Genomic DNA, 14336 nt, shown 5'->3' with positions numbered 1-14336 from the left:
TAAGTTGAAAGATATTGTAAAAAGACACAAGATATTAGTTACATGTTTGAGATCATACATACGGATACATTTGAATTAATAATAATTATGTTGAATGGTTTCCTCAGACAGACCAGCAGCAAGCTATGTAATAGTACAATAGTAAAAAATAAGCAATACTTTAAGTTTTGATTCAAAAGGACCGTTTTATTGAAACGACATAACATATAACATACATGTTACAATCATGTAATAAGCCCATTACAAAGAATACAACTTGCATTTGCTTAGTATTTATCTAAAGCAATACAAAATAATAATAAATTTGTATAACTATTGTAGGTGAGGGGACCAAAAAACGCCCCCTCACCAAAACAAAATATAAGTTACAAATCATGACATGAAAAACCAAAAAAATGACATACAACAAAAGGGGTGGTGGCGGGTAAATCAATATTAAGATGGCGCCTACCTTTTGACCTGCGGGAATTTTCTGAGAGAGTGACGCTATCAACGATCACATGATCTCGTATCCTTCCACATCACAGTTTCTCAAAGGGGACATCGTTTTTGAAGGCACAAAGCATTAACATACTGGTTATAGATATTTCTTTCTGCTTTTCAGACGTTTTCAACCAGGTTTACTTTACTTCAACATCGATGCAACATCTACGTATTCACATGCCTACATCTGACCCAAATGAGAAAGTTGGACTTGCAGTGTATTACTCCTTCACTAACAGCTTGGATGTGTATTACAATGACGTTCTTGTACCTCCGAAAAATAGCAAAATTGAAAACGGAATCACCGTCTTTGATTATCCTTCTGACTATCCTGAAGGGCATTTCAGTCCTGATTTGGAAACTGATGCCTGTGGCACAAATTTTCTGGATGGGAGCATCATGGAACTTAAAGCATGCGGAAAAGGTAGGATTGATGTAATAATGCGAGAGACTGTAATCCTCGGCACCACTTCTATAACTGTGGATGAATTTTTCGGAGAGAAGATAGTTTCTAACTTGGCAACTTTCCTCAAGATAGATGAAAGCAAAATTCGCATTGTTGATGTCCAAAATGGTGCATCTAAGAGAAAAAAGCGCTCTGTTGGAACAACCACCTATTACCTTGAAATTTCCGACGGCCCTTGTGCTGATGTATCCTGTACAGGCCAAACAACCACAATGACATATACTGACCTGATGACCATAGCAAGTGACATTCTCAACGCTTTCCAGGTAAGTTCCTAGCAAGAAAAATAACACACACCTTTAACGCCTAAAATTCTAAATGCCATTTAAAAATTCTTATTTTATCGCGCATTTAACTGCAGACATTTCTATTCTTATAAGGTCACCTGGTCCATTAAGGACTAAGGTGAGCTTATGCCATACCGTGGCGTCCGTCGTCCGTCCATCTGTTCGTCAACAATCAATTTCTTCTTCATAACTGCTGGTCAGAATTTGAACAAATTTGGTCACAAGCATCCCTATGGGTAGGGGACTCAAAATTGTACAAATGATGGGGCTGACCCCCTGGGGGCCTCTGGGGCGGGGCCAAAAGGGGTCAATTTGGCTATGTTGATATATACAACTTCTTCTCTGAAACCAAGCAATGGATTTAGCTCATATTTGCCTGGTAGCATTGCTATGGGGTGGCAATTCAAAATTGTACAAATGTTTGGGCTGACCCCCAGGGGCCTGAGGGGCGGGCCAAATGTGGTCAATTTAGCTATAATGATATAAACGACGTCTTCTCTGAAACCAAGCAATAGATATGGCTCATATTTGTCTGGTAAAAGCATCACTATTGGGTGGGGATTCAAAATTGTACAAATTGTACACTCCTAAAGACTTAGTTTTTTTTGTATTTTTGTTTGTTTTTTTGTTATATCTTTTGAAACCATTGAATTCCCCATCTCATCACCACATATAGCATTGGTGGCCATCAAGTGGTAAATACAACCACATTGTTAAAAAGGAGCCCTGGGATCTTTCCCCACCTCTAGGGACTTAGTTCTTTTGTTATATCTTTGAAACCATTGAAATACCCACCCTATAACCATAAATAGCATTCTTGGGCATGAAGAAATAAACACAATCATGTTGTAAAGATAGGCCCTAGGGTCTTTCCCCACCCCTAGGGACTTGGATTCTTTGTTATATCTTTTGAAACCATTGAGATCCCCACCCCATAACCGTATATAGCAATGTTGAGGGGTTGGCAATATAAATTGTAATACATTTTCATGCTGTGGTCTTTTGCTAGTATGGAAACAGCATTATCTAGGTCAAAAGTATTTTTTTAATATTGAAGAACATCAAACATATTCATTTGTCACAAGAATTATGATATATGTCTACATAACATTCTTTAAAAGATTAACATAATATTACATGGGCTTGTGCCATGGACAGGGATATCCCCACCCTGGTTGAAGAGTTTGGCTGGTTTGACCCGAGGCTTGCTAATGATTGAGGTATACATGTATGATAACACTCAAATTGTACAGCATTGTGAATCTTTTTAATCTCTACCTCGTTCAATGTCCCATGAAAATGTGCCTGGAAATTGATGATGTTGTCAGTTTGTGAGGTGGTCCCATACCTTGCAACCATGTGATCACCCTGTGATGTGAGGTGGTCCCATACCTTGCAACCATGTGATCACCCTGTGATGTTTGTGAGAATAATTTATCTCATCTTAAGCAACCACGGGATCACTCTGTGATGTATGAGAACGATTTATTCCTTCCTTAGCAACCACGGGATCACCCTGTCATGTATGAGAACAATTTAATCCTTCCTTAGCAACCACGGGATCACTCTGTGATGTATGAGAACGATTTATTCCTTCCTTAGCAACCACGGGATCACTCTGTGATGTATGAGAACGATTTAATCCTTCCTTAGCAACCACGGGATCACTCTGTGATGTATGAGAACGATTTATTCCTTCCTTAGCAACCACGGGATCGCTCTGTGATGTATGAGAACGATTTATTCCTTCCTTAGCAACCACGGGATCACTCTGTGATGTATGAGAACGATTTATTCCTTCCTTAGCAACCATGGGATCACTCTGTGATGTATGAGAACAATTTACTCCTTAGCAACCATGGGATCACTCTGTGATGTATGAGAACGATTTATTCCTTCCTTAGCAACCACGGGATCACTCTGTGATGTATGAGAACAATTTATTCCTTCCTTAGCAACCACGGGAATACTCTGTGATGTATGAGAACGATTTATTCCTTCCTTAGCAACCACGGGATCACTCTGTGATGTATGAGAATGATTTATTCCTTCCTTAGCAACCATGGGATCACTCTGTGATGTATGAGAACGATTTATTCCTTCTTTAGCAACCACGGGATCACTCTGTGATGTATGAGAACGATTTATTCCTTCCTTAGCAACCATGGGATCACTCTGTGATGTATGAGAACAATTTATTCCTTCCTTAGCAACCACGTGAATACTCTGTGATGTATGAGAACGATTTATTCCTTCCTTAGCAACCACGGGATCACTCTGTGATGTATGAGAACGATTTATTCCTTCCTTAGCAACCATGGGATCACTCTGTGATGTATGAGAATGATTTATTCCTTCGATCCTTAGCAACCATGGGATCACTCTGTGATGTATGAGAACGATTTATTCCTTCCTTAGAAACCATGGGATCACTGTGATGTATGAGAACGATTTATTCCTTCCTTAACAACCACGGGATCACTCTGTGATGTATGAGAACGATTTATTCCTTCCTTAGCAACCACGGGATGACTCTGTGATGTATGAGAACAATTTATTCCTTCCTTAGCAACCACAGGATCACTCTGATGTATGAGAACGATTTATTTGTTCCTTAGCAACCACGGGATCACCTTTTGATGTATGTGAGAACAAATTCTTAGCATCATCAGTATCGAAGGATACTTTTTATCCTCTTTTGCAGTAAATTATTCATGTTTGGGTATTAGTAGAAATATAATTTTGTAAAACTTTTCATACCAGAATGGCGTCTTTTCCTCGGCTATGAACCTCACTATCAATGGACTGAGTATTACTGAGGCTGTACCTCCCATAGATGATTCTCACTGGCAGACCTTTGTTGATTCCCCGTCTACCGAGCGTGCTGTACAGGTTTTAGACTCGTTGACTTTTTACAACACCATTACTCCAGGCGCCGAGGGAAATGTTTTCGTGCAGCAGCCGAAACTTCACTTCACTGATACTACCGTAAGTTTAATAACAATATGGATGTTGTGTACTCAAGATTTTCTAAGTTAAACATGAGGTTTGTTTTCCAATATGTGTTTGCCATTTGTTTGGCAGTTTGACATCATTGTTAGGTCTCTGTTGCCAGAGATCTTATGCTATATATATATGACTGCAGATATAGATATTTTGTGCACTGGAAGAGTAATCTTGTTACCACGATTGCTTAACATCAACAGTAGTCAAGTTGTTGAAATTTGTATTGACACTAAATCTCATGATATGAAGAGTACAAATAATGGTGATGATACAGTACATTCCAGTTAATCGGGTAACGCTTAATCGGGTATTTCGTTTAATTGGGTAAAATTTCAAAAACCAAAACCATTTTCTCTTAAATCATGTTAAAAAAATTTTTTAATTAGGTTGGAAAAGTCGTATTTTTCGGTTATTCAAATAGAACAATAGAAAAAAATAGAAATGCTCGGATTTTCACGAAAGTCATCACGTATTACTTTTTAGACATTTATCAACAAATAGGGTAATTTAGATAAAATGTATTTACAAACATTTTCATTGTCCTAACATGTATATAACATGTGTATTAAAAGGACATTGGCTTCAAACTTCCACTGGGAGAGCTATATTGAAACTATTACAATGTATGTCTTTAGACCAAAAACCTCCACTGGCCCTGGAGAGCTTTATTGAAACTATTATGTCTTTACACCAAAAACCTCCTCTAAATTAACATAGAAGACGAGGAAGTTAAGCTTATGAGTAGAAAATTTAATGTATATGTTTAATGTTTTCTCTGACAGGGAGCACACGTTTCAAACCTGGGTGTAGCTTCAATACCATGGAAAGTTCAGGCCGTTTTGAGGTCGGGTTCTGGATCAAACATCTTGGCGACCTTGGCAGGAAACACAACTGTTGACTTTGTTGATGGCTGGGCAAACTTCTCAGACCTTTCCCTAAGTCATAGTGGCTCTGGATTTATCATTGACTTCAACATCATATTCCCGGAGTCAAATTTCACTTCAGAATCTGAGCCACTGGTCGTGCCCTTACGACCATTCAAAGTCGATTTGGCATATACTGCTGGAAACGCCTACACTGGCAACGCACATGAGCTCAGGTTCAAGGTTGTTGATACCACTACCAACTCGAAGGTGGACAACTTGGTTTGGAATGTAAGCAAGACAATACACTTTATTATAGTGTTAAGTGGCAGTGGGGGCATTATCAGAAGTCTTGAAATGATATCGGTTAGGCCTACATGCATGTAAAGTGGGAGTAAGTGTTCCGATGCATTGTATAGAATATGAAATAGTGACAAGATGTTTGGGTACAATCAGATTTCTTGTCTTGTGCAAAGCATAGCTGACTAAGCTTTGAAATCATACCATATATAGGAAAGTATATGAAATAATTTCTAAAAACACACAATATATTTGCATTTTTTTCAAAATAAATTGAGAACAGCAGGGCCTTAATGAAATAAAATACATTATAAAGCTGTTTTTTCCTCCAAGGTCTTGTTAGTGATGCTTAATGAGCCTAGATTCAAAACATTGCACTTGAAATTTTCCTTCAGAATTCACCATTTTTCCTCCAAAATTAGCCCTTGAAATCAAGTGAAAAGAACCATGACCTTTGCATACATACTGATTTGTAGGGTGGAGTGTGGTCTGCCGTGGTGACTGCGTCCGGTACAAGTGGTTACAGTGGAACTCTCAGCGGGACGACATCTGCAACATTCAGCCCTAGTACAAGCGAGGTGACCTTTAATGACCTAGTTTTCGACTCTGCCGGTATCCAGGTCTTTACCATCATCGTCACCTCGACGACCGGCTACAATCTCACCATGGAGAAGGAGGTCATCATCATGAGTTCTGCTCTACAGTCCGTGGTCCCTGATGTAACCCAATTGTTGACCGTCAAGTACGACATTGATTACACTTTATATGGAAATCTGGATTTCGCAGCTGGAGTATTCCTGAATGTGATGATGGCACGGCACCCTCTTATTGCATTTTCTGGTCTGACTGTTACCCAAGGTAGGTACTCAGTATGCTTTACGCATTTGTGCGAATGCTTAAATTTACAGATTAATGACCTCAAACATAGCCTAACAAATCTTAAGACTGATCCAAATTCGCGCCATCCTTTCACAATTTACAATAGTGTGTATTTGATTGGTTTTGTTAAACTTCCTATCAACAACAACTTTCATGTAAGAACCAAATAGATAGGGTAAGCGGGTTAGGTTTGGGCAGGGGCTGGGCTAGAGAGTTGTTGTTGATAGGGTTGATAATTTGGTAAGGGTGGAGTAGTTTTTAAATGAATATTAATGTTCATAAGTATTAATGTTTGCTTATTAGAATCAAGAGTAGAATGGCTGTCTTAAGACCATATATGGCTGTCTATATCCATATATGTCAACAATTTCACTAGGATGCCATCTGGTGAGCTACACATAGTTTGATCCAATATGGCTGACAATTTTACTTTAAACATCAGAATTCAGTTTATTCAGTTTAAAATTCACAAAACATATATACAACGCTATATGTTTGGGTTAGGTTAGGGGTTATGTAAGTTAGTGGTGGCTTAATTTGCTTAGTACATGTTGGTTGGGATGGGATGGGGTTATTTTGGGATGAGCTAGGGGCGAGGGTGAGGGTGGGCTTTCTCTGTTTGGTATTGATTATATGAGTATTTATGATATAGTACTAAATGTAAAAGGATTTTCAATGTAATGAATGTAATTAAATATATAAAAAGATGTATGTATTAGTTTATAGGTACAATAGAATATATATCGGTTGTTTAATTGTTTACTTGCCAGGAAGCGTTGTGATCTCTGTAACCGTCTCGGGTAACATGACCACAGTGACGGACGTTCTGGATGGTGTCTGCAGCAACATCTCCTCGGGATCAACCTTTACTTACAACGGCGCCACATTTGCTTTGTCCTCAACAATGACTGTTGACGGCCAACAATACTATGGAGTCAACTGTGAGAAAAAGGTAAATGGGCATGATGACAATCATATAAAGAAAATCCCACGTTGAAAAATATAATTATTTGGAGATGCCATAAGAAAAAAGTTAGTCAATGTAATACATCAATTGAAATATGGGTCTTTTGTACCTTCCTATCCATTTTTTTTGTCGTTTCTGTCGACCCTTTTCATTGAGTTCCCTCTGCGATTCTATTATTGTTTTCTATATTGATTCTATCGTAGTAAGTAGTGTTGTTGAAAGGTCTTTTTAAAAAAGCAGAGGAGACGAACATGCAAACAGAATTGTAATTTTAACTGAAAGTCATAAAAAGAGTTTAAAATAGAGATCATTATGGAGAACATTATAAAACGGAGAACAAAATCAGGTCTCCTGATAGGGTTAACTTAGTAAATACAAGTATTAAGAAAGGAAAATCTTTTTGAGAAGCATTTAGTTAATTTCAAAATATAACATATTTTTTGTCCGTAAAAAAACAAAGATCAGGTTCAAGAAAGAGTACAATTTATTTTCTTGATAACAGAACATTATTGACAAAATTTAGACATGGTTGTCTGCGGTGATTCTGCGTTAAAAAGGCAAAATTAAAAAGCAAGATCATATTTTTTCTTTTGTTAGTATTATAATAAGACGTCGCTGTTTATTGATATACATTATATTTAGCTTCTCACATGATTATCTGAACCAATAAGCCTATACTTCAAACAAATGTGAATGTCTTAAATGCACAGACTTACCAAGCAGCACTACTGGTTATTATTTAATTGATAATTTGACAATGATATGTATGAATGATGTTTTTAGTCGCAGGAGGCAGATGATTCGGATGATATTAACGCAGGGCTGATCATCGCCCTAGTCATCTCACTAGTGGCAGTTGTTGTCCTGATTGGAATCGCCGTCTTTTGGAAACTCAAAATCGTTCCCAAGACAAAGACACATAGTGAGTTTAAATTACATTATTGTTGCCATTCACTAATGAGTTACATTATTGTTGCCACTCGATAGTGGATTACATTATAATTGCCACTCTCTGTTGGGTTATTATTAGTAATCCAGTGTACAGATTTTTAATGATTTTCACACTTCACTCGAATAGCATTTTGAAACACACATATATCTAAATTATTACGTTTTTATCCCCCGCTTTCACCGAAACGGGGAATATTGATTGGGTTTGTCCGTCTGACCGTCAGTCTGATTTTTGTCAAACTTGCTAACAAGGTAAATTGGATAAAGGGCTCAGCCAAGAACGTCTGCTGCTTTTGCTGGACTCTATTTTACAGAGTTATGACCCCTTGATTAACTTAAAACGCCGTTTTCTGTCATTTCTTTGAAGTAAATGTAACTGTTGTCAGCAAATTTTCTTTGACCTTGATAACAACGTTTCTATGCAATATCTGCAACAAATGTAAGCAGATTTTCTTCAAATCTGGTAACAAGGTTAAATGCCTTACGGACTGTTCCAAGATTGATTGTCACATTTGCAGCACATTATTTGGCGGAGTGGTCCCTAGAATAACTAGAACGGTCATTCTGTCGTTTCATGAAATGAATGGAACAACTAGTTGTTAACAGATTTTATCCAAAAACCAGGTTTAAAAATACTAAGGGTTCGGCCAAGATCGATTGCCACTTCTGCCGATAGTTTGTTAGGAGTTATGGCCCCCTTAATGAACGAATATTTCCGTTTCTGCTGTTTCAATATAATAACGCCCATATAAATTATCCAATTATCATCGGGTATGAAACAAAAAAATAATTGACATCAACGCTTATAATTAATTCTTAAAAATTATTTTCTAATTTAAAACATGTTTTATGTACAATTTTGCTGGTTTTAAATCGGATTCTTTTTCTCAAATCAATACGCAACGTCAATTGTTGTATTGTGACATCACATTTTTTCATGCCATTCTCGGAATTTCATTCATATAAGAACGAAAAGAATTTTTCGATTGATCACATTTGAGTATTTACCATGAAAACAAAGAAAAATTAATTATAATTATTTGGAGAAGCCATAAGAAAAAAAGTAACTCGATGTTAAACATAGTCATTGCAATACATTGATTGAAATATGGATGTTTAGTACCTTCCTATCTATATTTTTGTCATTTGTGTCGATCTTTTTCATTGAGTTTCCTCTTATTGTTTTGTCTATTGATTCTATCACTTAAGTAATATTGTTGAAAGGTCTTTAGAAAATAGCAGAGGAGACGAACATGTAAACGGAATTGTAATTTTAACTGAAAGTCATAAAAAGAGTTCAAAATAGAGATCAGTATGGAGAACATTGTAAAATGGAGAATAAAATCAGGTCTCCTGATAGGGTTAACTTAGTAAATACAAGTATTAAGAAAGGAAAATCTTTTTTCAGAAGCCTTTACTTAATTTAAAAGTATCACATATTTTGTCTGTAAAAAAACAAAAGATCAGGTTCAAGAAAGAGTACAATAATTTATTTTCATGATAACAGAACGATATCGACAAAAAATAGACATGGTTGTCAGACAACACAACCATGTCTAAATTTTGTCAATATTGACAATGTCTGTGGAGATTCTGCATTTAAAAGGCAAAATTAAAAGACAAGATCATATTTTTTTCTTTTGTCAGTATTATGATAAGATGTCGATGTTTATCGATATACATGAGCTTCTCTCTTGATTATCTGAATCAATAAGCCTATACTTCAAACAAATGTGAATGTTTTAAATGCACAGACCTACCGGGCAGCACTACTGGTTATTATTAAATTGATAATTTGACAATGATATGTATGAATCATATTTTTAGGCGCAGGAGGCAGATGATTCGGATGATATTAACGCAGGGCTGATCATCGCCCTAGTCATCTCACTAGTGGCAGTTGTTGTCCTGATTGGAATCGCCGTCTTTTGGAAACTCAAAATCGTTCCCAAGACAAAGACACATAGTGAGTTTAAATTACATTATTGTTGCCATTCACTAATGAGTTACATTATTGTTCCCACTCGATAGTAGATTACATTATAATTGCCACTCTCTGTTGGGTTATTATTAGTATTCCAGTGTACAGGTTTTTTAATGATTTTCACTTCACTTGAATAGCATTTTGAAACACACATATATCTAAATTATTATGTTTTTATGCCCCGCTTTCACCGAAACAGGGAATATTGATTGGACTTGTCCGTCACACTTCGTTTCCGTGCATAAACAGCAACAAATGTTGCCAGATTTTTTTCAAACTTGCTAACAAGGTATAATGGATAAAGGGCTCAGCCATGAATGTCTGATGCTTTTGCCGGACTTTATTAAAAAAAAATTTGAGTCATGGCCCCTTGATTAACTTTAAACACTGTTTTCTGTTATTTCTGTGAAATAAATGTAACTGTTGGCAACAAATTTTCGTTGACTTTGATGACAATGTTTCTATGCAATAACTGCAACAAATGTAAGCAGATTTTCTTCAAACCTGTTAACAAGGTTAAATGCCTTACGGACTGTTCCATGATTGATGGATTGGCGGAGTGGTCCCTTGATTAACTAGAACGGTCGTTCTGTCATTTCCATGAAATAAATGGAACAGCTATTTGTTAACAGATTTTAAATATAAACTTGATAACAAGGTAAAATATTTCAGGGTTGAGCCAAGATCGATTGCCACTTCTGCCGATAGTTCGTAATAGCAGATGAGAAGATATCGCTTTATCCTTGGTGAAACACAGCAGTACATTATGGCTTAACAGAAGTTATCATTCTGTTGAACTATAATGACATGATAACTCCTCGCCTAACAAATGTTTACAACAATATGTCAGGAAAGCGGGGATACAATTCCGCGAATTTGCCTGTTTTTCTGGAATTTGTTTATTCCATAACAATTATCCCATTTTATTTCCAGAACTTACCACAAAAGAGGATGAGATCAAGTATATGGGTACACATTCCCCAGTGGAGGACATCCTGTGGCGTGAACAGTCCTTCATGAGCATCCGTGAGAAAGGTCTCCCTGATCGACCAATGCCTGGCTTGAGCACACATCTCGGCGGTCGCACCACACCCATGTATTGACCTTGACCTTCAGCATACACGCAAACATGAACTTGACCTTCAGCACGCACGCAAACACAAAATTGCCATTTAGCACGCACCCAAACATGAACATGACCTTCGGAACACACGCAAACATAAACTTGACCTTCAGCATGCACCCCAAAAAATGTTAATGAATTTTCTTAAGAATATATAATATCAAGAACAGTCTAATCAAATACATAACAGCAGTCAAATTAAAACATTAAATTACTTATAATATTTCCTTTCTATGCATGCAAACTATTGCTGACATTACATACATTTTCTTTTACAAAACTCACATTTCTAAGAAATACTATTACATGCATTTCAGAATTTAAAGCACATAACTTACTTACATATAACTAATACTGCATACGTACAGAGATGTTTACACAAGGAAAGAAGACAGCAAGTGGTTCTATTAACAATGAACACAGACAACCAGTTATATATTTTTCGTTGCGATGGAAATTACCAAAACTTCAAACTTCTTACGACACTAAGTGTTAATATGTGATATTTTACTTTATCCATCTTTGTTTTGTTTTGCTGTTGTTAAAGATTGGCATTCGTATATAAAAAACCTATATAAATATTATATTTTTATCATAGCAATGTGATATTTTTAGTTAAGATAACTTTGACGTTGTATAAATGATGATTTGCACATAGTTGCATCAAATATTAAAATTCAAGTTGTGTAATTGATGTTTTCAGTACTTTTGATATATAGTTTTATTCAATTGTTAAATTCACAATGACATCATTTGTTGTTGAAAAATGCGTTTTGACTTGACAAATTTTCATTTGATATAACTGTGATCATATTGACAAATTCACAATATACAGAAGATTCATGTTCGACTTGAACTTAATGAGAGGACGCTATTGTCTTCTGTTATTAAGTATATGATAGCTGAACAAATACATTTATATGTTTTGATTTTTTATACCACTTATATTTTATATCTTTATATTGAATGACAAATTTCCGTCAAGGGGAAGCTGTTTTAAGCTCGGAGGAAAATTTGTTGTAGTTTGAGTTTTAAAACCCTAATTGTTATTCACACTCTGTTAAATGCCATGGCCCGGGATTCTCATAATTCTCAAAACGCTGTACACATGTACGGTGTATGATTTTCTCCTTGCTTATTTTAATATTTTTTATTTTGATATTAAATGAAAGTTATTTTTATTATAACCAAAGGAAACAAATTTGTTGTTTTTTAATCAATACATATTCATACTAACCTGAACGAAACTTTTATGATAACGATGCTTTCACCATTATAAAACTGGGAACATTTACAAACTCTGAAAAGGAGAAAAAATGACAAGATTTTCATATGTTTTGTTAAGTTTGTATGTATTTTTAGGATTTCACTTCAATGCGTTATTACATATGGTTCAACCTGAGCTGAACACGTGATTTTGACGTCATGATGACTACGCATATGATGGTTGCATGGTAATAGTAAGCCACATCATTGGTTTAAGATCAATCCATATTAAATGGCTTATTTCAAAGCATGTTATGACAAAATTGTATTGCGTGAAGCCGGATTCCCTTTTTATCAAGCTGTGTCTGTGATACTTTTATATTAATTTTTTGTTTGTATTTAATAAAGCATTATTTTCAATCTTTCATATTTGTTCTTATTACTTTAAAAAACACTTTTGGTAACACTAGTTTGAAACATCAGGATCGCCCTTCTTTGGAGTTAAATATTGTTTCAAAACAATTTGACCATATTTGAACGTTTCCATATATCTCTTGGAGGGGAAGAACACTCGGTCTCAATGGAAGGTCATAATACTGACAGGATTTGGTGACATTTTTGGAAATAGATAATAAACAGCTAGTAAATATACAATAAAAGGTTTATTTTGGTGTGATACTTAAGAAAGCTGATCGAGATGACGAGGCTTTGCCGAGTGATCTCGGCTTTCCGTGTCGAGTACCAGGATAAACACTGTATGATGACCTTCTAGCCGTGTATTCTGTTTATCCTCCAACAATGTGATGCAACGACATGCAAAACACAAGAGTGCCAGCCACATTACCTCAGAAGAAAGTCCCGAGTGGCATGGTACGACCCTCCCTATCCGTGTCGGTTTGTGTTTCTCGGGAAGCTGAGAAACGGAGCAGTCTGTGTGGTCGAGGTGTGCCTTTGAGCACTTGACACTTTATCCTAATCGCTCTGGATGGCATGCACCGGGCCTTCCTTACGTTGTTCATTGAGTTATTCACCCAACTACTACAAGGAGACCTGCCGAAGAAATAAAATGGATTTGAAAAGGTACAAGAATTAGGGCAGATGTTCCGGATGAGTAATTTACTGTAAAAAAAGATGTTCATAAAATGTGTCTTTTCTAACATTCATGAGTCATTAGGATATACCTGGGGTCTGACATATATATATATATATAAATATGAAATATTATCAATCCTCTCTTTAAAATACTCTCGTTCAAAATATCTGGAAATTATTGATGACAGTTGGAAACGCATCCCTGATACTAAACAGGCAAGACCAAATGAAATCAATTCTGACCTTCACATTTTGTTTCATATTAGCGCCTGTCAGCAAGTTTAAAATTAAAGAATTTACATGGAAGCTGGTCTGGGACTTTGATATAACTGTTTATGTTTGTGTATGCGTAGAAGCACAGTCGGAAAGCAATGCATTTTGAAAATGGGAGGCCTATGGGCCTAAACGGTCATTTGACAAACACTTACAGCAGGGACACAACCCTCAATCCAGCATCATTACCATAAATTGTCTGTTCGCAGACAGTTATGTTTCAGATCAGATTTGGTTTTTATCCATTTTGGCTTAAAGAAGAGTAGCATATTAAGGCAAAATTTCAGCCAAGGCCACGCCCCTTTGTTCCCATGGGTCGGACCAGCCTCATTTATATAAATTAGGATTGCCTTTCCCTATGCAATGATAGTGTTTCACACTAAATATGGTTGTAATTAAGACATTAAGGAGGTGTAGCATTTTAAAGCAATATTTAACATATGTTCTCCTTTTGGG

At 36.2% G+C, this 14336-nt stretch overlaps 1 protein-coding gene across 1 annotated transcript in view; it reads left to right on the top strand.

Moving 5' to 3' along the window:
• The window catches only part of LOC117340881 (fibrocystin-L-like), a 94989-nt gene extending 82049 nt beyond the window's left edge, over positions 1-12940 (top strand). Inside the window, exons 46-52 of the mRNA XM_033902659.1 lie at positions 605-1215; positions 4000-4224; positions 5025-5396; positions 5882-6263; positions 7055-7236; positions 8035-8173; positions 11120-12940. Coding sequence (XP_033758550.1) covers positions 605-1215; positions 4000-4224; positions 5025-5396; positions 5882-6263; positions 7055-7236; positions 8035-8173; positions 11120-11289 — 2081 coding nt within the window. The 3' untranslated portion in view covers positions 11290-12940. The remainder of the gene's footprint in view (positions 1-604; positions 1216-3999; positions 4225-5024; positions 5397-5881; positions 6264-7054; positions 7237-8034; positions 8174-11119) is intronic.
• Positions 12941-14336: the final 1396 nt, after the last annotated feature.

The sequence above is a fragment of the Pecten maximus genome, chromosome 13 (assembly GCF_902652985.1).
Source record: "Pecten maximus chromosome 13, xPecMax1.1, whole genome shotgun sequence".
In the NCBI taxonomy this organism is placed as follows: domain Eukaryota; kingdom Metazoa; phylum Mollusca; class Bivalvia; order Pectinida; family Pectinidae; genus Pecten; species Pecten maximus.
The sequence above is the reverse complement of the archived record's forward strand: the minus strand, read 5'-3'. Positions and strand labels throughout refer to the sequence as shown.